We start from the raw sequence: 26,232 nt of genomic DNA, 5'->3' as shown, positions 1-26,232 counted from the left end.
TTGACAAAAGTACATTTTCTTACTATTTTACCCTTAAATTGATACTAATAATTAATTTGGATCAATCAAATATTAATATATGACAAATATAATCGATTCAATACCAACACTTAGAACCATGTTTCACATCATGGTTTTAGGTATCAATATGTGATTATCTGATTGTCTATATTGATCATATCATATTAATATTGGTTGAGACCAATTTAATACAGATTCAAGATCATATATCATATCAATATCGGGAGTATGGTTTGAGCAACATATCGGGTAGTTCAAAATCGATCAGATTAGATCAGTTTCAATTTTGACCAATCTTAATTCTTAGCTGATTTCATATCAGTGAATCAGTATGAGCCAAAGGTCAAACCAAGGGTATTTCTATCTAATCAAGGCCTCAAGGGCAATCCAGATTGGTATACTATCAAAACCAAAATTTAGAAAAGAAAAGTTGTCAACAGCTTGAAGCCTTGAAGAACTTTTGCATGGGTACCACAGGTCACAAGTCCACAAGATAAGATTAGGGTTCTTCTCGTTAAGATTGTCACGATCAGAGATTTTTCTTCTCCTCTAGCTCCTGCCGCGCATAAAATTTCCATTTTTCTAATCAGCGTCAGTTCTCCACTTCCATTTATCCTGCAAAACCCTCTCAATTTGGTTCTTCTTTTCTGTTCTGAAGCACTAATTTAGTCGAATTAAACAGATTACACTTCAAGAAAAGGAAAAAAATTACGTTCTTTCTCAGAAAAAGCTGTCTTTTTGTGGGCTTCTGTTAGTTTGCTGATCTCACACATACACTCTCTCTCGCTCGTTTGAGCTCCGGTGGTGTCTGTATTTGTCGGTTCGAGTGATTGTTCTTTCCAATTATTCACCGATAAGGCAAAAACGATTGATGGGTATCCGTTATTGGTCGATGTTCAGTCACAATTTCGATTCAGAGAAGATATTTTGTGTTTTCGTAACGGATGGGTTGCTGTTCTCCCTCATTTCTTCGATCAATTTCTCAGTATGTAGCTCTTTCGTGTGAGAATCTCTTTACTTTTGACATTTAACTACTTTTCAAATTTTCATCCACTATAGTTTTTGAGAAAATCTGTTTACGAATACTCAATTGCTTCTATTTCCATATTCTATGATTCCAGCTTTCTCTGTGTTCTTGAATTTTCAGAATTGGAGTTTGATAGTTCAAACTACGGAGCACAGGAGCGGCTGACGCCCTTGTTGTGTGCACATGGGATTGGGATTCACCCGCACAACGAGCACGGGAGCAGAAGAGCAAGACGACGAAGAAGACCAACTACAGTGGCGATGGAATCACAATTGGCTCTGGTTGATCAGTCCTTGAACGCTCGTTATTCATCTTGGGTTCGAGAAGCTCTCGATGACATACCCGATTGTTTCACCATTACTGATCCTTCTATTTCAGGTCACCCGATCGTCTTTGCTAGCCGGGAATTCTTAAAAATGTCTTGTTACTCTAAAGACGAGGTGATTGGGAGGAATGCGAGGATGTTTCAGGGCCCTGAGACTAATCGAAAATCAGTAATGGAGATTCGAGAGGCCATTCGGGAAGAGAGGACTATTCAGTTGAGTCTATTGAACTATAGGAAAGACGGGACCCCCTTCTGGTTGTTGTTTCATTTGAGTCCTATTTTCTGTATGGAGGATGGCAGGGTCGTTCACTTTGTCGCGGTTCAGTTGCCCATAGCAAGGAAATCTATGGGTTTTTCATCTGGGTTTGGTAGGAATGATTGTAATTTTGATGAGGCTGGCTCTAGATTACCAGAGATCGTTTTTGGATCTTGCAGAAAGGAGGTGTGCTTGGATTCAGTGACACAGTCAGTTCCTTTTTGGACGCGGGGTTCTTTCCATGATTTGGATAATAGAGGTCTGTGCTTTGCTAGAGTCGTCCAGTCATGGGTCTCTCGCTGGCTTGATATTGCGTGTGTTTTGCTAATTTACACGAACTATTAAGCTTTTGATTATGGCCTTTCAAAGAATGCGCCTTTACTCTCCTATTACTGTGTTAGTTCTCATTTCTTTCCTTTTATTTCTTCGTATATTCATTCTCCTCCACATTCAGTTTGACTTTGCTTGCCTACTGATTATGTTGGTTCTCTGTTTCAAAAATTCTCCATAAGCTTATTACTACTTGACTTTTTGCTGAATTGGGTTAACTCTGCTGTTGGTTGTTATTCTATAGATTTTTATGTCCTGAACCATTGTACAGCAGATGGGTGTATAGGTCAATTTGAATTGTTGAAGCATTATGAGATTCTAATGGTGCTTTGCTTTGTTTATGATTTAAATTTGGTATCAGTTACTGGAAAATATTGTTTGCTGTTATTTTATCTTGTTTGTTCTGTAAATTTGTTATCTATGTTTTACTGATCTTCTTGTTTGACTTTTTCTTTTTGGGATTTTATAAGTTTTTGTTACTTGATTTGCTTGCTTTAGTTTTCTATTATATTTCTTATAATTTATCTACTAAACTAAATTAATGTTACTCTCTCTCATGCAAAAAAAACTAATGCTGTGCTCATATTTCTAAAATTCTTCATTAAAGTTACTTGCTCACTATCTGGCTTTCAGATTAAGCTTTTTTTTATTCATCTCTTCTGTTGATCAGCAAATTTTAAGCTAGATCTGTTTGATGCTCTCTTTGCTAACTGGGGCTGAAATATCTAGTTGGATTCTCATGGGCTGACTCTTATAGGATTGGAGGTTGAAGATTCATGTGAGGCAAGTGATCTGGAGAAACAAAAAGCTGCTACGTCAATTAACAATATCTTATCTGTGCTCACTCACTATAGCGAGCTAACCGGAAAACTGGTCTGTGGCAAGAGGTGCAACTTATCCAGGACAAATTCTCTTGGTTCATCCTTAATTATATCTCTTGGTAGAATCAAACAGAGTTTTGTATTGTGAGTTGTTACAAATTCCTTTTTTCTGTTGCTTTACCTTATCTGTTGTCTGATCTGGAAGGGTTGCTCACGTTGTGCTTCTTGTTTTGCAATTATTGTACTGCAGAACTGACCCCCAGTCACCTGACATGCCAATTGTATATGCAAGTGATGCATTTTTGAAATTGACAGGTGCTCAGAGCAATTACAAAGCATTTTCCATTCAAGATTATTTAGTTGATGAATTTGTAGATTCAAGATTTTTTTTTTTTAATAATTATTTTACTTCCTTAATTATCCAGTTCCCTCATATTCCTAGGGCTTCTTGTGTTAGGATGTCATGTTGTTCTCCCTGCATCATGTTTTCCCAGTTGAATTCCAACCTAGGATATCTAGGTAGCTAGATGATTGGGATCATCTGATATTTAAATTATCAATACCTAGACGATTAGAATAATCTGATCTTTAAACTTATCAATTGTTACATCATAAGTAAGAAAATTATTCTTGTTCTTTTGAGCCTGATGTCCAAGTGATTGTTCTTGTTGTCTAGGCTATGCTAGACATGAAGTGTTGGGGAAGAATTGTAAATTTTTAAATGGGCCTGATACAGATACCAAGGTTATCAGCCAGGTAATAACTGTAATCTGATGTTGTTGGGGTTTGAGTGAGATTTTTCTATTGAGAAATTTCATTATTTGATTTGTGCATGGAATTTCTTTAGTTTACCTAATTTTCATCTTCTGTCCATTGCTTTACAGATAAGAGAAAGCATTCAAACTGAACAAGCCTGTACAGTATGTCTTTTGAATTACAGGTACTGCATTTTCTATTATGGTTGAAGGAAGCTTCATTTTACACATTCATGTTTGAACTAACTTCCACTGGCCGGGTTTTTACAATATAACCTCAGGAAGGATGGAAGTTCATTCTGGAACCGTCTTCATATTTCTCCAGTTCGGAATGCTTCTGGAAAGGTAGTTTTACTTATTAAATTTGTTCTAGGAATTTATTCCTCCCGTTTACTTTTATGGCACTCATCTTTGTCATAGTTGTCAATGCGACTAGGCGACCCAAGGCATTGGAGGGGTTCTTAGGCAATAAGGCACCCTAGGTGTACATTACTGACTATATATAATATAGCAATGATAATTTTTCTAATTATGTTTATTTGCAACATAGAATCCAGATCAATGCAATATGATATTATTATGCTAGTAATGGCCTAATATGACAAACCGACTTATAATAAACAAAGCATATGATATAATATAAACATATTTGTCAAAAAACAAAGCAAAAAATATATATTAGTGTAAAATCGTGAAGTGCCAACAAGGTGTGTTGTCGCCTTGGATTCAAGAAAGAGTTTGGACGACTAAGCAGAGCCTAGGCGATCCCTTGACAACTATGATCTTTTTTATTGAGTAAAATAAAATCAAACATGACCAAAAGTCCTTTCCTATGTTAAATATCCTACGTTCTTGCTCATGCTTTGGAGGAACTTTGTTCTACATCTGAAAATCAAGAGGAAATATAATGTAGTTGCAAGGCTGGACCGACCTCAATGGGGGTATTTAGGATATTTTAGTAATTTGATATTTTTGTTTTATTATTATGCTTGTTAGCAAGAGTTGGAGGGAGATAAGTCCAGTTAACTTTGAATTCTATTTTCAGTTTCAGAGTTTGTTTAGGAGTTCTTAACTCATTATTATAGAAAGATGTTAAAAGATTCGGTGATAGGAATATATCCATCAAGCTTTTGTTGGAGAAAGAGGTCAATATAATTAGCGCTTATGCACCTTAAGTAGGATTGGCTGAAAGTAGTAAGTTACAATTTTGGGAACACATGGATGGATTAGTACAAGGTTTAGTCAAAGAGAAAATATTATAATAGGGGGTGATCTAAATGGACATGTTGTGAAAGATTGTAGTGACTATGAAGCTGATCTTAGTTTTAGATTTTTCTGTGGCTTATGGTCTATCTATTGTAAATACTTACTTTGAAAAGAGAGAAGAATTTAGTTACCATCAAAATGGGCATCATAGTAGCCAAATAAATTTCTAACTCTAAGGTCCGTTAGATTGTTATATAAGGACTGTAAGGTTATTACCAAAGAAGAGCCTAACCACACAATGATGTAGAGCCCTTACCTGGTTGGACTAGCATGACCGGCTTTGAAAGCCAAGAGCTAAGAAGAACCGGTCCAGCCCAGGGGTTGGAAATAAAATTAGTAGTTATTTAGTATTTTATTTCATACCTTTTATTTTCCAGATTTGAATGTAGGAGTTCGGATTTATTTCCTTGCATTTGTTTCTTTTTTTGTTGTTTCCTAGTTTAGGCTAGTTTCCATTTCAGTTAAGCTTTTAATTCTGTCTTTACTTTTTTATATATTGAGTGTAATTGATGGTCAAACAAGAGTGATTTTGATTATTGAATGAAGATGTTGAGTTTGTGCAAGTGTGATTCCCCTCTTTCCCCCTCTGTACTCTGATTTTCCCTTTCTTCCGTTAGGTTCTCCATCAACTTGGTATCAAAGTCAAAGGATCCCCATCCCCCATTCTCTCTTTTCTTTGTCCTTCCTCTATTTTGGTTCCTACAGAGACTGAGGACAGTCTATAATCGATTCTGTTCAGAGAAAACAGAATCAACCATCTTTCTCCCAACTTCTTGTGATCAAGCCTTTCTAGAGTTCTGACAGCCCAAAAAAAAAAAAAGATCCCTGGGTTTTGCCAGTAGCGACAAAAAAAAAAAAAAAAAAGAAGTCGACGACGAAGAAGAAGGCAAGGCGAGAAGAGAGAGAGATAGATGACGGAAGAAAAGAAGATAGGAAGAAGATTCAAAGAAGAGAAGTAGAAATCAGAAGAGGAAGAAGAAGAACAGAAGGAAAAACAAAAGAAGAAGAAGAGAAGAAAGAAGGAGAAGCAAGAAGTCGAGAAGAGAGAGAAAAGATAGAGCACATACCTGCGAACCCCATCGCGAGCCTCTCTCTTGGTTGATGCCGACTCCCCTTGCTGGTTCCGTCTTCAAGGAGGAGGAGAAGAATCCTCTAGTCAGTAATCTAAGCCCACCGATTCTTATTTCTTGTTTCTAATTCCTCTTTTTCAGAATTACCCCACTTTGATCTGCTTATTTCTCACATTACCCTCTTATTATCTCTTAATTCCTTTTATCCCATATTTTTCCTTATTTACAATTAGACCCCTGCCCATGTGTTATACACCCATTTGTGGTTTAAATTGAATTTCATGTAATTACAATTCTGCCCTTCTTAAAAAAAAAAGAGTTATTTACTATTCTGCCATTATTCTTTGAGTGCTATTTTGTTAATCATCACCATGGTAGCCAATAGTGAAGTTATTCAATAGCTGAACTCTTATAAAGGAGAAATTGATACAAAAATTAATGCTCTCACTACCATGGTCATGTCCCTTAAGACAATGGTGGAATCTATGCAAGTTTCTATAGGATCCATGTAAGTTTCTATTGATCGTTTGGTGGCAGCAGATAAAGAAAAGAGTCCCATTTAATCTGGGGATTTTTCTGACACCACTCCATAGGATTCGTCAGTATCACTACCACCACCGCCACCACATCATACACCACCACCACCACCTCCACCACCATATGGAGCTGGTAAACATGATGATGGAGCAGAAAGAGCAGCAAAATTGGATGTCCTTGATTCTTATGGAGACAACAATCCAGAACTGTACCTTGGTTGGATTCACAGTTTAGATACATTCTTCAGATGGTACGGGTTGACTGAGGCTCGAAAGATCCTATTTGCATAGGCCAAACTGAAAGGCACGGCCTGAGTCTGGTGGATTAAGCAACAACAACAGAATCGAACCCGAGGCATTGGGTTAGTCCCTACTTGGGCTGAAATGTATGAAGTTATGAACCGAAGATTCTTGCCTTCTGATTACAAACAACGCATGCATCTCAGGTTTGCACAGTTGAAACAGGAGAATTTAATTGTTGAATATGTTGCGAGATTTTATTATTTGGCCACTCGTTCTGATTTTGAGTGGGATGAAGAAGTATAGGTGGCACAATTTCGCAATGGTTTGCACCCTCAACTTAGTGCTGCCCTTGCATCTAGTCGATTGTCTACCATGGAAGATGCCGTGCAAGTAGCATATTAGGTTGAGGAAAGTCTGAAACGCCCATACAATCGGAGAAATTTTGCAGATATTTTTCTTCGAAGTACTAGTTCCATTCTGCAATAGCCTCCTACCCAAGAAAGGTCATCTAGCAAACCACAGGTTAGTGCTACATCTATGGCCTCTTCACGACCTAGTCGGCCGTATTCTCCACCTCAACATGTTTCTGAAATGTCATCTTCACGGCCTACTCGTCCATACTCTCCCCCTCGGCGTGGTTCAGATAAACCTTCTGATTCTTCAAAATTTACAGTTCGGTGCTTCTCATGCCATGGATTTGGACATATCAGTGCTCAATGTCACAGCCGTTTGGTTGCTTTTATTGATAAAGATTCTCCTATACTATATATTCCTGAAGAGCAACTTGGTTTTGACACAGTTGATTTAAGAGAAAAGCATGCGCCAGGTGAAGTCAATGAAACTCTCAGTGATGAAAACCAACATCCTCTTTATGTCATTCGTCCATAATTGTCATGGCGTCGCCAAGGCGGCGATTTGGCATCCTAGCGGAAAAAGAAGTTCATGGTAGTGCTACGATTTATGTGACTCACAAATGGCGGTCGCCATTGGCTGATAGGCATTGCTATGACACCGCTATGGATGCCAGGTCACACCTGATTCATTGAGCGATTGATTTTTTGTAAAATACAGGGTAATTTTGATAGGGCTATGTTGATTTTTTATGATTTGATGTTGCTCAATGTTGGTTTTATATGTTATAGGATATATATTGTAGGCTTGTAGCATGCTAAATTACTTTAGAAAATAGGGGAAATAAAAAAGTAGCATACTAAATAACTTTTGAAAATAGGGAAAATAAAAAATGACACATGGGCGATTTAATCGCCATGGCAACGCCATAATGGGCGATTCATCACCAAATCGATTAGCCACCCCTCCACCGCCTAGGATCGATTTGACGCCGTGACAACTATGCATTCGTCATGTGTTGACCACTCAGAAAGTCATTGATAATGAAGATTGGCGCTGCAGTAGTATTTTCTAGACTTGTGTGAAGTGCAATGACCAGTTGTTAACATTGGTCATTGATGGAGGTAGTTGCACTAATGTTGTCTTTGAAGACACTGTTCGTAAGCTGGGATTGAAGATAGAGCCACATCCAAATCCCTACAAGGTTGCTTAGGTGAACAACACTAATCTCAAAATCACAGATAAATGTTTGGTCACATATTTTATTGGTGGATTTAAGGATACAGTCCAATGTGACGTCCTCCCTCTGAAAGTGTGCCATATCCTTCTTGGTCGACCTTGGTTGTTTGACAAGGAAGTACAGTATTGTGGCTATGCCAATACCTATCCTTTCAAGCATGCCAATAAGACTATGAAGTTTCATCATGCCAAAGATCTCCCTGAAATTAAGCTTAAAAAGATGGTGGGATCGTTCTTCATTCAGCGTATTCCTTCAGACAGTCTCCTCGGTCCTTTTCCTAACTTGACGAAGTCAAGTTCTTTTCAGAGGAGGAGAGTTGATGTAAATACGGCTGCCCTTACCTGGTTGGACTAGCATGATTGGATTTGGAATCTAAGAGCCAAGAAGAACTGGTCTAGCCCAGGGTTTTGGTCCAACAAGGGTTGGAAATAAAATTAGTAGTTATTTAGTATTTTATTTCATGCTTTTTATTTTTCAGATTTGAATGTAGGAGTTAGGATTTATTTCCTTGCATTAGTTTCCTTTTTGGTTGTTTCCTAGTTTAGGCTAGTTTCCATTTCAGTTAAGTTTCTAATTCTATGTCTTTACTTTTCTATATATTGAGTGTAACCGATGGACAAACAGGAGTGATGTTGATTATTGAATGAAGATGTTGAGTTTGTGCAAGTGTGATTCCCCTCTTTCCCCCTCTGTACTTTGATTTTCCCTTTCTTCCCTAAGGTTCTCCATCACACAACATAAATTAGTGGTCATGGATATGTGCCTCACTGCGCAGAATCGTAAGAAATGTGAGATTATTTGCTTAGGATAATATGGTGGAGCTTAAAAGGAGATCTTTTGAAATCATTTATTGGTAAAGTGGTCAAACAAGGAAAATTGGGCTTTGGGGGTGTTGGAATATGTGTCCACAATAGGGGGAGTGTTCCCATTGTGGTATAATTATCTTATTATCTTTCCGAGTTACATTAGGTTGTTTACCTTCATAGTTAGATTAGATATCAAGTTTCCTAAATTAGAGTTAAACTAGGATTGTATTTCTTATTCCTCTTATGATTGTAATTAGATCTATTTATTATAAATATACGATGGAGGCAAACTACTAAATATATCGGCTGCCCTTCTCCCTTGTCTCTCTTCCTCTTCTTCATCTCTCCTCTCAAGTTACTGGTTACAGATCTTTGGATTTCTACATTTCAACATGACATTTTTTATCTATTGATGCTGCTGATGATGGTGTGCTTGAGTTGATATAGTTGCTGGTTTTTATGGTGGTTGTTTGAAGTTTCCATTGTTCTCATTGGAGTCTACAACTACTATTTAAGATTGATATTACATTTGTTTTTCAATTCTCATTGGCCCAAGCTGGAGCTTTATTTTGATATATGTATACTCCAGCTTGAGGGGGAGTATTGGAATATGTGTCCACGATAGGGGGAGTGTCCCCATCTGATTATCTTATTACCTTCATGAGTTAGATTAGGTTGTTTACCTTCCTAGTTAGATTAGATTTCTAGTTTCCTAAATTAGAGTTAGACTAGGATTGTATTTCTTATTCCACCTATGATTGTACTTGGATCTATTTATTATAATATACGATGGAGGGAGACTGCTGAACATATCGGCTGCTCCTCTCCCTTGTCGTCTCTCTTCCTGTTCCTCATCTCTCTTCTCTCAAGTTACTGGTTACGGATCTTTAGATTTCTATAGAGGGAAACACTAATATGATGTGGAATGAGATGACTACTTGTATTAAAAAGGTTTCTAAAGATGTCCCGGGTGAATCGAAAGGAAAACATCATTCCTCTAGGTAGACTTGGTGGTGGGATGATGAAGTTCGAGCAACCATTAAGACTAAGAAAGCTAGTTTTAAGATGACAAAGGAACTAAGGATGTAGAGGGGTCTACAAAGGTATAAATTTTCCAAAAAAGAAGCTAAGAAGTTTTTGGGAAAAGTAAGGGCGTTAATATTAACATACAATCTGAGCATAAAGGAGGGGGTAAAAATCTATCTATAAGATAACTAAAATGAAGGAAAGGAATTTTAGAGATCTCGATCATGTTAGATGCATTAAAAGTGAAGATGGTAAAGTACTAATAAGGGATAACGACATTAAGGAGAGATGGAAAATTTATTTCTGCAGCCTACTAAATGATGATACTTCGGGTAATAGTGTCCTGGAAGACTACGTTACCCTTCAATACACCACATTTCGTAGATATATTTGAAAAATCAGGTTGTCTGAAATATAAAATGCTTTAAGGAGGATGAAAGTAGGCAAGGCAGAAGGCTAAGATGAGGTCCCAATAGAAGTGTGGAAGAGCGTAGGAATCTGTTGTTTATCTTGGCTAACCAAGTTGTTTAATAAGATTATGAGCACAAGGAAAATGCCAAATGAATGGAGGAGAAGCATTGTGGTTCCGATTTACAAACATAAAGGTCATATTCAGAGCTGCGATGACTAAAAGAGGCATAAAAATAATGAGTTATATTTTGAAATTGTGGGAGAGGGTTATTGAAACCCATTGTAGAAAAGAAACTACATTACAAAGAACCAATTTAGTTTATACCAGGAAGCATGGTTTAAAGTATCTCCGATACAATACGATACCCTTCGATACGTATCTTAAATTTATCCGACCAATACTAATATTTTAATCTTTGATCTTTAGCATATGCTTAGTTTATCTCCGATACATATCTTAAATTTAGCCGACCGATACCGATACTTTAATCTTTTTTAGAAGATCTATGAACTATTTACTTAGGAGTCTCATGGAAAGATTTAGAGATTGCAAGAAAAATCTCCATATGGTCTTTATTGACCTAGAACAAGCTTATGACAGAGTCATTGGAGTGTTAATTTGGCAAATACTTGAGAAGAGAAGTGTTTCAAGTAATTATGTGGACATAATTAAAGATATGTATGATGGTGTGGTGAGCCTTGTGACTAGTGTAAGAATTGTGGGGGGGGGGTCATGGTAGTGAATTCCCAATTACATTTGGGTTACATCAAGGATCATCTTTAAGCCCCTATTTATTTGCGCTTATCATGGATGAATTAACCACAAACATTCAAGATGAGGTTTCTTTGCGTAGGCTTCTTGCTGATGATATTGTTTTGATGAATGAGACAAAAGCAGAGATTATTGCAAAGTTGGGGTTATGGAGATTAACCTGGGAAGCAAAAGGTTTTAATATAAGTAGAATGTAGACATAGTATATGGTGTGTAGCTTTAGTTACATGAGGACGGATAATGAGGTGGTGAAAATTGATGAGAGGGTGGTTCTGCAAAGTGATTATTTAAGGTATATGGGCTCAATAATAAATAAATAAGGTGCTATAAAGGACGATGTTTCACAAGGAATTAAAATAGGATGGATGAGGTGGAGAGGTGTCTGGAGTGTTATGTGGTCGACGTATTCTTTTAAAACTTAAAAGGAAAATTTTATAGGACAATGATACTACTGGCTATGATGTATAGTTTAGTATGTTGGGCAGTTAGAAGCATCATGCAGATAAACTCAGTGTACTGGTGATGAAGATGTTGAGATGGATGAGTGGTAAAACTAGGGTAAAGTAAGAAATGATCATATTAGAACTGATATGGGAGTAACTCCGATACATGATAAGCTATGAGAAAGTCGTTTGAGGTGGCATGGCCATATTCGACGGAGGCCTTTGGATGCTCCAGTACAGGGGAATGATTTGATTCAAATTGAAGGAACTAAAAGAGCTAGGGGCAGACCTAAAATGACCTTAGGAGATGTTGAATAAAGATTATTCAAGGGCAAGGATCCATGTGGCCGACTCCAACTTAAAGATGAGCTGTTGTTGTATATATAAGAATGTTATTCACTATGGTGGAAGATGAAATTTGAGTTTACCTCTCACGGTTTTGGAGCTGCGGATCTCCGACCAGATTGGTTGATTAGGCCCTATTTGATAACAATCCTGCTGTTTCTAGGTGGAATTGATTTTTCTTGATTCCATGATTTTTGGGAGTAGGATTGGCATTTAGTAACATTGTTCCAGTATCTATTCCAGAACATAAAAAGATCAGAATCAGCGTTTGGTATGCACTGATAGAATCAATCTGTTTCTTCCCAAAATAATTTTGAAGATGCCACTGTGCAAATTTAAATACCATTCTCCAATTTTACACCTTCCCAATATTTACCAAATTGCCATTGACCATTCTGTTTTTTATTTATGAGAATGTCATTATCAGCATCTGACTAGCATATTTTCCATCTGATCACAATTTGGAAGACAATTTTAAATCTTTGTACCACGAGACATACCAACATGACTTATGATCTATGATGTAGCTTTGTGAAGTAACTTGAAGCTTTGTCAGTGGGCATAGGACGCACAATGAAACAAACATGATCTATGATGTGCTAAATATTATATTAAAAAAGAAAAAGCAACCCAGTGCATGAGGCTGCCGCTACTATAGGGTCTGGGAGGGGCAAGTGTACGCAGCCTTACCCCCTGCTTCGCAGAATAGGCTGTTTCCAAGTTTTGAACTTGTGAGCAATATGTTGCAATAGTGCAACTTAACTGTAATGCCACAGGCTCGCCCACTGTGCTAACTATTATATTGAATACAATTATGTTTCCCCTGGTTCGAGGTTGAAGCTACTAAGTTTTTGTGGAGATACAAGAAAGGAAGTTTCGAAGGCTAACGTAGTGGGGAGGTTATGCAGGTGATGAATCATTTTCAACACAATATTTATTCTAAATTATTAATCCATTGAGCTCAGAGATTGTTTCCATCATAGATCTCCTGATAGAATGTGTGAATCATTTGAACCCAGATATCATTTCTACCATAGGATAGGCTCTTTCAACAAAATTGCCAACCATCATTCTTATGCCTCCCAAAAAGAAAGAAGGTTGTATATATACACTGCCATCGGTAAAACAAACCAATTACAGAATAAATAAGTGAAGTAGAATAATTTTATAATGATATCAAGCACCTCAATTTCTCCATTGGGGTATCTCGAGGGTGTCCCTATGATTTCCATTTTTTTCTTTAAACAAGGAACTGAAGGACAATAAAATTATCTCCTTTTACATTGGTCTAAAGCAACAATTAGTTGCCTCAAGATCACAGGTGAGTATTTTCGGTGTAACTTTTAAAGAGAATGCTCTGCCTTTTTCCAAAGCCCAACCAAAATCTCTTTTAAAGAGAATGCTCTGCGCTTTTTGAAAGTCCAACCAAAATCTCTTAACATTCTGTACTCTTAAGACAACAATATGGTACAGTATCTGGTTAGACAAGGTTTGATTGGACATCTATTTTGTTTCCCACACAAGAGATTGAAATCAACCAAAATAGACACTATACATCAGGTAAATCTTCAAAAACATAACAATTGAAACTTGAAGTTCTCCCCCCGCTGATTCTCCAGTGATTTTCTTTTTCAGTTCCCTTGGCATCCATCTTTCTTATTTCACTTATTGGGAATTTTCAGCCTATACAGAAGATTGTAAAGCCCTGAAATTGATACTAAATGCTTGGACCACCTTCTCGCTAAATCAGAATCTCCCAAGGCTAATCCATTTCTGAACTAACTCAGCAAAGCTGAAGCTGCAGACCTCCATTTCAAAAGATTCAAATTGGGAACAACCAAATCTGCCATAAAAGTATCGAGTGGTTCATAATTGATGTTACCCACCAAATTCACACTATCTGATATTGTTTCCTACTTGGGTTTCTTCAAAAATCAAAAGTTGGGGCATTTAAGAACCAAAAAATGGCCAAAGGAATTCTTAATTGCACATCGAATCAAATATCCATTGCTTCAATCAAAGAACCGCATCATATCCCATAAACATTCGCATCCCATAAACATTAATTTCTTAATCCTTGTTGAGAGTCGCTAATCCCAATATCGGGATTAGCGCTAATACCTGGACCCGATAGGGGCATTCCTGTCCTATTGAGTCCCTATGTGGACTTTAGGGTTTAGTTCACTCAAGTTGGGGGCATGCTTGTAATTGTTTTTTATATTATTAAGTATATTTATCTAAGGGTTCCTGCGATCAGCCTCATTCTGGACTGATCACAGGCTGTGCTCTATCTTTGGGACTGCTTGTGATTTGTCCTTCCTCTCTTCTCTTTTCTTCTCTTCTTCTTCTCTTTCTGGTTTCTGGTTTTGGCTACAAGGTTTAAGATTGCAACATGGTATCAGAGCAGGTCTAATCAAATCGATTGGTTAAAAAAAAAAAACCCCATCGCAGCTGATTTCGACCTAGTGCTAATCCTCTTTGGTGTGCAGCCGCCTTTTGCTGCAATTACTCTGTCCTAATCATCATGAAGTGATCTACAGTACATGTAAATCAACTTCTATACTACTGCTACCAATTTTGGATGCTGGTTTCTTGTTATTCTTAAAGTTGCAGGCCTTGTTCTTCATTATCGATGGCTGCCGCTCCTACTTCTGGTTCTGTTTATACTTGCTGCTGAAAGTTGCTGCTGCCTGCTGTGATATTGACCCATGCGACTAGGTTTTTTGCAGAGTTTTGGTGCTCCCATCTAGGTTGACTCGACCCCAACTGCTGCCCCTATTGGCTAAATATTTTTTTTTGTGATTTGTGGTGTCCGATTGCTCTCTGTTGCTGGTTTTTCAGATCTGATTGGTGGGAGACTATTATTTGGTTCTCGTGGCTGAGATCAAATCCCCTACCCTTACTACTACCTCCTCTGCATCAGACCATGTGACTGTCCAGATTACATCATCAACCTTAAGGAAAGCTCGAATTACCTCCTTTGGGCTCAGTCGGTGAAGGTTTATCTAATGGCAAAGAATTAGCTTGATTACACCACCTCTGATCCTCCCAAAGAATCTGACACTGGGTATAATCAATGGCAGAAAGAGAATACATTAATCTTAATTTGGTCATGGAACAGTATGGAATCAGATGTCGCTGCCAATGTTATGTTTCATTCTATTGCCAAGGGAGTGTGGAATGACTTGAAGGAGACCTACTCTCAGGAGAAGAACATGACCCATATTTATGATATCTATTAAAAACTGTTTCAGTTTCGCCAGTCAAACAAGCCACTTTCAGAATATTACAGTACTTTCAGGGGTATGGTTGAAGAACTCAATGTCTTCCAACCCTTGACCACTGACATTGACAAATTGAAGGCTCAGCGTAACGAGTTCTTCGTCTCCAAATTTTTGGCTGGTCTGAACAATGACTTGAAGGCAGTGAAGGGTCACTTACTTGCGGGGGATACTATGCCTACTTTGAATGATACCTACTCACGACTACAACGAATTACCTCTTCTACAAAACCTAATTAGTCTTCCAAAGATAATTCTGCCTTCCATGCCAACAGTGGACGTGGTCGTGGTCGTGGTCGTGGTCGTGGTCGTGGTCGTGGGGGAGGTCGTGGGTCAGCTGGTCGAGGATTTGATGGACAACCCTTTGATCGTACAGCTCGCCAGTGAACTTTTTGTGGAAAGCCCAATCATATTGTGGAGACTTGTTGGGCAAACCATGGCAAACCAGAGTGGGCAACACAATTAGCTAATCATGCAGTGTCAGATGATGGTATTGACACAATGGCTCCAGTTGATACTAAATCAACACCTTTTTCAGGAGATTCAGCTACTGGTCTGCAAGATGACATCAATCGGTTGCTCCGGTGCTTGCATAGTCTTAAGGCATCCTCTAATACATCTAATGGTGCATCCACATCCGCTGCTACCCTAGCCCACATAGGTACCTTAGCCCTTCTTACTACTACATCTACTCCTTGGATCATTGATTCAGGTGCCTCTGCCCATATGACCAGTAAGTCTATCACTTTTTAAGAATTTTTCTACTAGTACCAGTTCCAATTCTGTTATCCTTGCTAATGGTGCTTCCACACCAATACTAGGACATGGTACTATTTCACCTACTCCATCCATTAATTTATCTTCTGTCTTCCATGTTCATCAATTTCCATTAAGTCTTCTCTCTGTAAGTCAATTAATCAGCTCATTAAATTGCTCAGTCACATTCTTTCCTTCTTACTGTGTCTTTCAGGATCTTCACACGAGGAAGACGATTAGTGGAGGGCGTGAAAAGGATGGGTTATACTACCTCAACAATGGCTATCCTCCTTCTGTTGCTACTACGGCTATTGGAGACATGACCCATTTCCAATGGCACTGTCGTTTAGGTCATTTGTTGCTTTCTAGGTTACAACTTTTATTTTCTAGTTTTAAGTCGGTCCCTCGGTTAGAGTGTGAGGCATGTGAGTTGGGTAAACATCATCGTGTGTCCTTCCCATCTCGTTCTATGTCTCGTAGTTCGTCCTTATTTTCTTTTAGTCTATTCCAATGTACGGGGTCCTTGCAGAGTCAGTAATAGATTTGGTTTTCGCTATGTTGTGACATGTGGATGATCATTCTCACCTTACATGGTTGTACATGTTAAAGGATAGATCTGAATTTTTACATGTGTTTCAAAAATTTTATAATGAAATAAAGGCTCAGTTTGGCATTCCTATTAAAAATTTTCGTTCTGATATTTTTGATTTTTGTGATACCTATGGGATGATACACCAAACTTGTTGTGCCTATACCCCACAACAAAATGGGGTAGCAGAGCACAAGAACCGGCATCTTCTTGAAGTTGCTCGTGCTATTATGATTCACATGCATGTTCCTAAACATTTTTGGTGTGATGGTGTTTTAACTGTTTGTTATTTGATTAATCGCATGCCATCCTCTGTCCTCTCCGATAAGTCTCCATCCTCTGTTCTGTTTCCTAATTTACAGTTTTACTGTTCCACCTTGCGTCTTTGAGTGTGTGTGCTTTGTCCATAACTTGCATATGCAGGTTGCTACGCTATCCCATAGGTCTACTAAGTGCATATTTTTGGGTTACTCTTATACCCAGATAGGGTATAAGTGTTATGACCCCATTGCTCTCAAGAACTTTGTTAGTGCTGATGTGACATTTTTTGAAGGCACATTGTTTTATTCTTCTCAGGTGTCCTAGTCTAGTCGGAGTGGTCTTCTCCATCTCCTCCACCCATACTCTCTCTTATACCTTTACCTAATGCTCCTAGTACCAGTGCCTCACCTCCCTTATAGGTTTATCAGCGCAAGAAGAAGACTGGACAGCACAGTGGCGGGGTCATTGCTCCTGACGACTCACTCCTTCCACTTCCGTCTTCCCCTTGTGAAGCTCCTTTTCCTCTTCCGCTTGATAACTTACCAATTGCACATCATAAAGGTACACATTCTTGCACTCAGAAATCCTTGGTTGTGTACCCTATTGATAACTTTATGTCATTAATCTTCCCTATCCCATCCATGGCCTTGCACTATCCCTTTCCACTAACCCTATTCCCCGTACCCATAATGATGCCCTATGTATCCTTGGATGGAAAGTTGCCATGGATGTAGAAATGGATGCTCTCGTGAGTCATGGTACATGGAGTCTGATAGATTTACCTCCTGGTAAGGATCTGGTGATGTGTCGCTGGGTGTAAACTGTTAAGTATCATTCTGATGGCTCAGTTGAGCGGTTAAAGGCCTGTTTGGTTGTTAAAGGGTATACTCAGACTTATGGTGTTGATTACTTTGAGACCTTCTCTCCGGTTGCCAGATTGAACTCTGTTCGCCTTCTTATTTCTCTTGTTATCAACCTTGATTGGCCGTTGTTTCAGTTGGACATCAAGAATGCTTTTTTGTATGGTGATCTATAGGAGGAGGTGTATATGGAGCAACCTTCTGGTTATGTTGCTCAGGGGGAGAGTGCAAGTCGTGTGTGTCACTTGCACAAGGCTATTTATGGACTTAAACAGTCCCCTCGAGCATGGTTTGATAAGTTCAGTGCCACCATTGTAACGTGTGATTTTTCTCAGTGCTATTCTGACCATTCTGTCTTTGTTCGTCGCAGAGGTGACCGGCTCGTGGTCTTGATAGTATATGTTGATGATATTATTCTTACTGATAATGATGAGGCAGGTATTTCTGAAGTAAAGGCTCATCTCCAGTGCCATTTTTAGACCAAGGATCTTGATCATCTCCATTATTTTCTCGAGATTGAGGTGATCCGCTACAAGAAAGGGATCAGTCTGTCTCAAAGAAAGTATGTTGTGGATCTTCTATCTGATATTGGGATGCTTGCGTCCAGACCCGTTGATATTCCGATGGATCCTCACCAAAAGTTTGGTGTTGATGATGGTGAACTTTTTCAGAATGTGCATCAATACAAGAGTTTGATTGGCAGGCTGATTGACCTTACTGTGACTCGTCCTGACATTTCTTATGGTGTTGGAGTTCTTAGTCAGTTCATGCAGTCTCCTTAAAAAGCCCATTGGGATGCTGCTATCCGTGTTTTTCGCTATCTGAAAAGTGCCCCTGGAAAAGGGTTGATTTATCGTCCTAATCAGCATATGGAACTAGTTGGCTACTTTGATGCTGATTGGGCTGGTTTTGCTAGTGATAAGAGATTTACTACTAGATATTGTACATTCGTTGGAGCCAACCTTATTACGTGGCACAGCAAGAAGCAGACTACTATTGCCCGGTCCAGTGCAGAAGTAGAATATAGAGCTATGGCTCATACCACCATAGAATTGATGTGGCTACGATCATTACTCTTGCAGTTGGGATTTCCAGTGACTAAGCTAATGAAGATGTATTGTGACAACCAAGCTGCAGTGTACATTGCTAGTAATCCGGTCTTTCATGAGAGGACCAAACTCATAGAAGTGGACTGCCATTTTGTTCGTGATGCTGTCCTCAAAAAATTGATTGATACACCGTTTGTTCCTTCTACAGATCAGTTAGCTGACATGTTTACTAAGTCCTTGTTTGCTCCTAGTTTTCGCAATAGTTGTACCAAGCTAAGCATGGGTGATATGTATGCTCCAGCTTGAGGGGGAGTGTTGAGAGTCACTAATCCCAATATCGGGATTAGCGCTAATACCTAGACCCGATAGGGGCATTCCTGTCCTTTCGGGTCCCCATGTGGACTTTAGGGTTTAGTTCACTTAAGTTGGGGGCATACTTGTAATTGTTTTTTATATTATTAAGTATATTTATCTAAGGGTTCATGCGATCAGCCTCATTCTGGACTGATCGCAGGCTGTGCTCTATCTTTGGGACTGCTTGTGATTTGTCCTTCCTCTCTTCTCTTTTCTTCTCTTCTTCTTCTCTTTCTGGTTTCTGGTTTTGGCTACAAGGATTTAAGATTGCAACAATCCTAATGTTGATTCCCGAAAAACGACTAGTTACATGTATCACCAACCATGATCTCCATCGTTTTGCTCGCACTCCACCTGTTGCTTCTGCTTCTCAACAAGTATATCAATTGCAATCTGAACAGAATCTTCGCCCACAATAAGCAATCTTGTGATGACCTAAGGACCCATCACGAACCGGGCTTCTTCGAATTCCTTCCTAGCTTTCTCTCTCGGAACATCTCGCCACAAGACACCATGAAAATCAGGCCACACAAAGATGCGAGTAGCTCTTAAGATGTCTTTGTAGAGAAGAAGAAACAAAGAATGGTAGATTGGCAACCCTAGAAAATGATCAGGACAGAGGAAGAGCCGAGGAGGGAACAGTGAAGGAGGAGCAGGTGGAGGAGGAGAAGAAGAGTATCGGGAATAGTTGTTATTCCTAGGGCTCCTATTCCACTTATGCTTATTCTGGAACAGATGGATCATCAAAAAGATGTTCTGTGTTCCTTACTTTGGGTGTCATTTGGGTCCCGGTCTGTTCTCTGGAAGCATGAAATCTGACCGGATTTACCAAACAGAATTCTATTCCTGTTTTATTCATGTGGAATAGGAATCAGCAGAATCAAGAATCAGGAGTGTTATCAAATGGGGCACAATCCACCCTCTTCTTTTTATTCATCATTTTTCGTTCCTATTGCTGTTCTTGTTTTGGACCCTTATTTCCCTTGTGGATGATATTACTGGGTTGGGGAAATTTGTTAGAGCTCTCATTGGAGCCTTTACTGATCAGATTGAAACGAAGGATAGAGTCGATACCGTAGGGAGATTCTCCCTGGAAACTCCCAGTCCAGAAGCCTACTGGTATAGAAAGTTCTAAATCAAAATTCTGACCCAACTTGGTGTCTTACTGTCAGACCCAGTTTCAGTATTTGTTTTTTAATTTCATTCTTCGGTTGTTTAATAGAGTGCCTTTTGTTTGGAGTTCAGAGGTTGTGGAATAACACCCATGTCCTGAAGTTTTGAGTCAATTGATGCAGAAACGACTGAGTTCTATCCCCTGAACTCTTTGTTGATTCCGCTATTCTCTTCCTGTGCATATGCTTCTGGAAGAAACTTCTTCTTGATTACATTTGAGGACTGGTCTGTTTCCTCATAGGGTCCTTATCTCAAAAGTTGATTTTATTCTATACCGATGTCGCTTGCTACTATTAAACTCCATAAAACCATTATTCTCTGAATTGTTGTAATTCCATATAATTTTCTGAAAATTCCAATTTAGTCCTTTTCCCTTCAATTTAGTTTCTCTCTCTCAGGTTTCCTTTTTTTCTTCCCAAAAGGGTTCTATATTCTTCTATTTCATTACGAAATTGCCGCTACTTTTTGTATTTGGAATTTATTCACTAGTGGGTCCAAAGTGACCTACATCAGGGTTTTGGAATTCCTGCTTGCATTAATTGGTTTTAAAGTTGAATCTAACCATGATGGGAGCATCTCACATTACTAATCCTGAGCTTCACAAACTATGCATGGAATTATTGGAAAATCAGCAGAGGAATAAAGCTAGACTTGAATTATTGGAAAACCAGCAGATGAATAAAGCTAAACTTGACAAGTTCATTGTAGACACTCAGGCTGATCGGGAACAAACTCTTGCTGAGATTCTTCCCTTTGTGAGAACCGACAGGCGAGACGATGCAGGGCCATCTACACCCGTTCCTCAATTTGGTACTGGTTTACAGATTTGCCTCCAAGATCACCACCAGAGCAAACTATTCCTCAGGACATCATGTGGCAGTACTCAGGCAGGGATTATGACATTAAGATCGAGTTTCCAAAGTTAGATGACAAGAGGGAACCCTGAGGATTTTTTTTTTTCACTGGTTGATTAAGTCGAGAGGATTTTTTCCTACAAGTCTTTTCCAGATGACAAGAAGTGCGAGCTTATTCTCACCAAACTCACTGGGTATGCATGTTTACAGTGAGAAGATGTGCTGTAGTTGAGGTTCATCAAGCAACTTGGACTCGTCACCAATTGAGAGTTTATGAGGTAGATATTGAACGAGTAATTCGTTCCTATTAATTTTGAGAAGGCGCTCTTCCATAAAATGTCTACTTCCATTAAGACAGTAAAGATGTGGATACCTACACCATGGAGTAACACAATTTGTCCTCTACATGTAGACTAGATGGATCAACCATTGTTATTGCAGTACATCAATAGGCTGAATAAAAAAATCCAGTTAGAGCTTGCTTATTGGGATTTCAGATCAGTCGATGTGGCAGCTGCATATGCCAAGATGTCCAAAGAAAAATACAATCATTTAAAGGATATAATCAAGACTTCTTCAGCCTACTGGTCTACATCCAAGACTGTAGAAAGAATAATAGAGCCTCTTCAGGTTGAAGAAAAGAAGCTAAAGTCCCTAAGGATAATGAATGGTTGAAGAACATTGTGTCGCAATTGTGTGAGAATGATCACTTCAGCAGCAAGTGACCCAACAAGACCTGTTCTCTAAACATGGTTGAGAGGCTATTGACGAATATGGAACCAGAATTAGATGAAGAATCGAGAGAGAAGCAATCGGCCAAGGAAGGAGCCTTGACCCATGTATGCACAGCTCAACAGCTTAAACTCTTGAGAAAGAACTCAATTCTATTACTCAAATTGTGCCATTTGATTTTTTTTTGGAGGGGGGGGGGGAGTGAATGCACACACACACACACACACACACACACACACACACTTGACTTAATAGGATCAAAACAAAAATCTATACTCGTTAATAAGTATCCTATTCTAACTCAAACTCGTCTAACTTAGAAACTAGACAGTATATGCAAAACTTAAACAACCAAATATGGGCTTATAAATTAATCTTGTTACAATGAAATTAAAGGCTTAACCTACATACTAACTACGCAAAACTTAATTTAAGTCCATTGGACTGCCCCTAGTCTCTTGTGGGCATCCTCAGTGGATCATGTTGTCCATCCAGTTGAATGCAATTGCATCACTCCTCCACAAGCAGATTCCTTTTGGACCAAGTTACATTGCTTTTTCTGTTTGAATTTGTAGGTTTGCTCTGATGTAATCTCTCTCTCTCTCTCTCTCTCTCTCTCTCTCTATATATATATATATATAATTAAGTCTGAAATTGCCATAGGGCACTTTCTTACTATTTCTGTGCTTTATGGTGCAGATAGCATTTTATGTCGGGGTGCAGATAGAAGAAGGTTGTAAGAATCAGTGGGGTCGAGAGTTGAGGCCAGCAATGGGGCAGCTTGGTGTCGTTGGTGCAGTCAAGGTTGCAGTGAGGAGCTTATCAATGGGAGCTGGTCCATCCAAGTAATTGTGATGCCTCCTCTGTTCTTTGGTGTATATTACAGGAATTCTTTATTTTCATTATTGTGATGGCTGCAGATTATAACCATTTGTAATCAAATCTAGTCTAGATGCACCTGACGAGAAAGACCTCCCAAGCTCCCCATAAAAGGGGGAAATATGTAATCTGTTGTAAACTCATATGGCTTATATATAGACTAGTTTTCAATGAAAAGTTGAGGCAATCAATTTCTTGCATATTTTCCATTTTTTAGGGGGGCTCAATGAGAAAACTGAAGCATGACACAGTCTGATTCACAAAAACTTTCTTCTACCATCTATGGTTGTACTGCTGTTGTACATGTAGACAGGCGAGACATCGACCAAGAGCCAGGGGTTGAGCTGTCATCTGTCCACTCTGGCAGTTTCTTGACCTGTTCAAAATGATCAGCTTATTGCAGTAGACTGGACTAACGTTATTAATTGGATGAGCTCTGATAATTTGGGACCATGGCCTCTCTCATCAACTAAAAGCTAAATTGTTAGTTTCTCATTTACTTTCATGTTGTGATAGATGAATTAAAATGAGGATGTTTGGCCAAGCAAGGAGTGGTTGGACCATGCTTATGTCTTGGGGAAAGTTAAACATTGTAATTTGTACCATGGAGTGTAGAAACACAACCCTAAAATGAAATAGAAAAGAATGAGAAAACAAGAACAAGTAGTCATACAATGCACACAGATTTATGAGGTTTACCAAGTTTGTCTATGTCCTCGGTGAGATGAGATTTTGCTTCAGAGAATAGGGTTATAGTGTCCATTCTCACACCTCTTAACTTGCTTACAGAGTATATAATGAAACCCTAATATCAAAATATAGAAAATTGCCTTCAATGATTAAAATTTCAAGCGGGATTGTCATTATTATTATTATTATTATTATTATTATTATTATTTTTTGGGGTCTACACTAGTACTTCCTGAATTAAACTACGACAGAATACAAGACATTGTTCTTCAACATTGACTTCATTTTTTATGTGCAAGTCAATGGGGAAGTGGGTGGGCTTGTGGTGCAACGGTTAAGATGCACTATTACAACATGTTGATCATAAATTCAAAACTTGAAAATAGCATCTCCTATGAAACAAGGGTTAAGGTTGCATACAGAATGCCCCTCCTAAACCTAGCTATAACCGGAGCCTTGTGCACTGAGTATAACCTTTTATACTGTCAATGGGTTGTTCCATTTATGGGGTTGTAGTTTATGTTTAGCTTCTTGGTCTTATTTTTGGTTCTTGAATTCAAGATGACCAAAATCAGAAGAAGGTTTAGGGTCTCTTCGCTAGATTTCAATTTTTGATAGTGTTTGGTATAATTTTACACCCTATTTTTTGGCAATAAAGGTCAAAATTTTGAAATAGCTCTTTACCGGCTGATTTCAATTGAGTTTGGCTAATTTCTGGCCAATTTTGAACAATTTCAGGAAAATCATCAGAGACCAATTTTATATTTGATTCCGAGTTTTTAAACTTGAAGGCATAAATCAAAGTTCTAGTAACAAATTTGACTTTTTCAAATAATTAAAAAAAAAAAAAGTTAATGCATACTTGGTAAATGTTGGAGTGGCAATGAAATCAATAAGAAATAACTAAGATGGGTGACGTGGCCAACCAAAATGCCACGTGGAAGATAATAACATTCGGCCTCCGAAAATAAACTCCATATATAAGCATGCACAGCACACTACTTATATTACATAGGTAGCCGAATTTCGTATGCAGGAGGCGGAGAGAGAGAGAGAGAGAGAGAGATGCCAGCGGACAAAGTGTGATCTGGGTCCACAGTCCACATCACTGGGGCCCACCACAACGGGATCCATCCTCATACACTCGCCAGTTTGCACGGCCGCGATGTATCTAATCTGCCTCTTGCAATCCATCCAAAACCACTGAAACTACCAAGAACCCGGCGGCGCCGACTCCAAGAGCAACAGCAAAGGCGGCCTGCAACGCAATAAGAGCCGCCGAATCGTCGGGAATCACAACGATTACAGCCAAAGCAGCCACAAAGAGAGGTATCGACAAAGAAGCCAGCGTCGACGGCGAGAAGCCGGCTACCTTCTCTAGCAAGCTCAACAACCCTAACTCCTCTGCCTTGGAGAAGAAACCAAGCTTCTCGATGGAGGATAGTGTTAACCCTAATTTCTCGGCCCTTGATAACAATCCCGCCTTTTCCACGTTACTAAGGACCTTCTTCTCCTCCAGCTTCTTGAACACATCCACTTCCACTTCTTCGCTCGCTTCCACGAAGATACCTGCTCCGTACCATTGCTTCTCCCAATTCCCATCGTATTTGTTCACCTTCATTGGAAAGGGAAAAAAAAAAAAAAACCAGAAATTCATTTTGAGAGATTCAAATTGAATAGTTGGGGAAATTATATAAATACCTTTTTCTTGGGTGCCATGGTGACGATCGTTGGAGGTTTCTTCCGAGAAGATGGGCGAGTGGAGCTAGGTTTGAAAGAAGAGCACCCGTGTTCGATCCTTGGTAAATTGATGGCCGGAGGAGCTGCCGCACTTATGATGAGTCTTATGACTGCCATCGAAGCTAATCAGTAGTAATTGGTGGTGGGAAGTGAAGTGGGAATTGCAGAGCTCCGACCTTTCTCAGTTTCTCTGAATCTCGGGAGGGCGAGGCCTCTGCTCTGCAATTGGGTTCGCAGATTAGCTTGAACTGCAGTAGTGGTCTGAGAACTGCCACGTGGGATTTCGCGGAAGCAGATTCTCTTTTTCATACTATATAATCTCTCAATCCCGGGAAGATACATAGCCAATCAAAATCTTGAGAGGCCTATCCGTCTCCACCATACACATATTCTGCTTCATTAAGGTCCCCTCCCAGTGCAGAAAATAAAATATATTATTTTGGCAAATAAGTATAATTTATTAATTACTCAAAAATTAATTTTTATTCAGAAAGAAAAAAATCAAAAATTTGAGTTTAGAAAAAAAAAATAAATAAATAAACGCATAGCAATCATTGCATCATTATGATTTTTATTTTATTATATATACATACATATATTTTTAACATCAAACCATAGTCTAAAAAGGAAAAAGATCTCACATCATATACACATAAATTAATCATTGTATTATTTTGTAGAGATTCCCCATACATTGGCAGAGTTGGAATCCCTCCCCCATCAATTAATATAACACCACTCCTATGTTGGGCATGAACACCACTCCTATGTTGGGCCTCATGCCAAGTGGACAATTTGGTGTCATAAAAAAATGTTTCTTATTTATTTAAGAAAAATAGGAGGGACAGGCCCGTTAAAGTTAAAAAAAAAAAGAAAAAATTTTAATGGAGATGCGGGGTATCGATCCCCGTACCTCTCGCATGCTAAGCGAGCGCTCTACCATCTGAGCTACATCCCCCCGTCTTTTATG

At 38.8% G+C, this 26,232-nt stretch overlaps 2 protein-coding genes and 1 non-coding gene across 7 annotated transcripts; 1 reads left to right on the top strand and 2 right to left on the bottom strand.

The window, feature by feature from the left end:
• Positions 1 to 420: 420 nt before the first annotated feature.
• LOC122061488 (protein TWIN LOV 1-like) lies at positions 421 to 23,009 on the top strand. Of its 5 annotated transcripts, none has more exons than XM_042624755.1 (8): positions 421 to 1,006; positions 1,143 to 1,888; positions 2,717 to 2,846; positions 3,031 to 3,095; positions 3,457 to 3,536; positions 3,665 to 3,720; positions 3,817 to 3,880; positions 16,296 to 16,708. In XM_042624755.1, the coding sequence occupies exons 1-8, from the start codon at positions 966 to 968 to the stop codon at positions 16,617 to 16,619; spliced, it is 1,506 nt and encodes a 501-aa protein (XP_042480689.1). In that variant the 5' UTR covers positions 421 to 965; the 3' UTR covers positions 16,620 to 16,708. The 5 variants fall into 5 exon arrangements, with proteins under 5 accessions (XP_042480689.1, XP_042480688.1, XP_042480693.1 ...); XM_042624754.1 differs by having other exon boundaries at positions 425 to 1,006; positions 2,717 to 2,924; XM_042624759.1 differs by having other exon boundaries at positions 427 to 1,023; positions 1,169 to 1,888; positions 2,717 to 2,924.
• Positions 23,010 to 24,394: 1,385 nt separating this feature from the next.
• Positions 24,395 to 25,619, bottom strand: LOC122061120. The gene is made up of 2 exons (XM_042624315.1): positions 25,224 to 25,619; positions 24,395 to 25,137 (listed from the first exon to the last, which is right to left on the bottom strand). The coding sequence occupies exons 1-2, from the start codon at positions 25,377 to 25,379 to the stop codon at positions 24,694 to 24,696; spliced, it is 600 nt and encodes a 199-aa protein (XP_042480249.1). The 5' UTR covers positions 25,380 to 25,619; the 3' UTR covers positions 24,395 to 24,693.
• Positions 25,620 to 26,147: 528 nt separating this feature from the next.
• Positions 26,148 to 26,220, bottom strand: TRNAA-AGC. The gene has a single exon. It is a non-coding gene; the product is annotated as a tRNA-Ala (tRNA).
• Between the last annotated feature and the right edge of the window lie 12 nt (positions 26,221 to 26,232).

This window comes from Macadamia integrifolia, chromosome 14, assembly GCF_013358625.1.
Source record: "Macadamia integrifolia cultivar HAES 741 chromosome 14, SCU_Mint_v3, whole genome shotgun sequence".
NCBI classification, from domain to species: domain Eukaryota; kingdom Viridiplantae; phylum Streptophyta; class Magnoliopsida; order Proteales; family Proteaceae; genus Macadamia; species Macadamia integrifolia.
This window is presented reverse-complemented; position numbering and strand designations above follow the sequence as displayed.

Excerpts from the sequence above, each read along its gene's own strand:
- LOC122061488 (XM_042624754.1), top strand. The coding sequence starts at position 966 with ATGGGTTGCTGTTCTCCCTCATTTCTTCGATCAATTTCTCA. Across the intron at positions 2,925-3,030 it reads ATCAAACAGAGTTTTGTATT|AACTGACCCCCAGTCACCTG; the intron begins GTGAGTTGTTAC and ends ATTGTACTGCAG. Across the intron at positions 3,881-16,295 it reads TTCGGAATGCTTCTGGAAAG|GATCTTCACACGAGGAAGAC; the intron begins GTAGTTTTACTT and ends TGTGTCTTTCAG.
- LOC122061120 (XM_042624315.1), bottom strand. The coding sequence starts at position 25,379 with ATGGCAGTCATAAGACTCATCATAAGTGCGGCAGCTCCTCCGGCCATC. Across the intron at positions 25,138-25,223 it reads CCATGGCACCCAAGAAAAAG|GTGAACAAATACGATGGGAA; the intron begins GTATTTATATAA and ends TTTCCAATGAAG.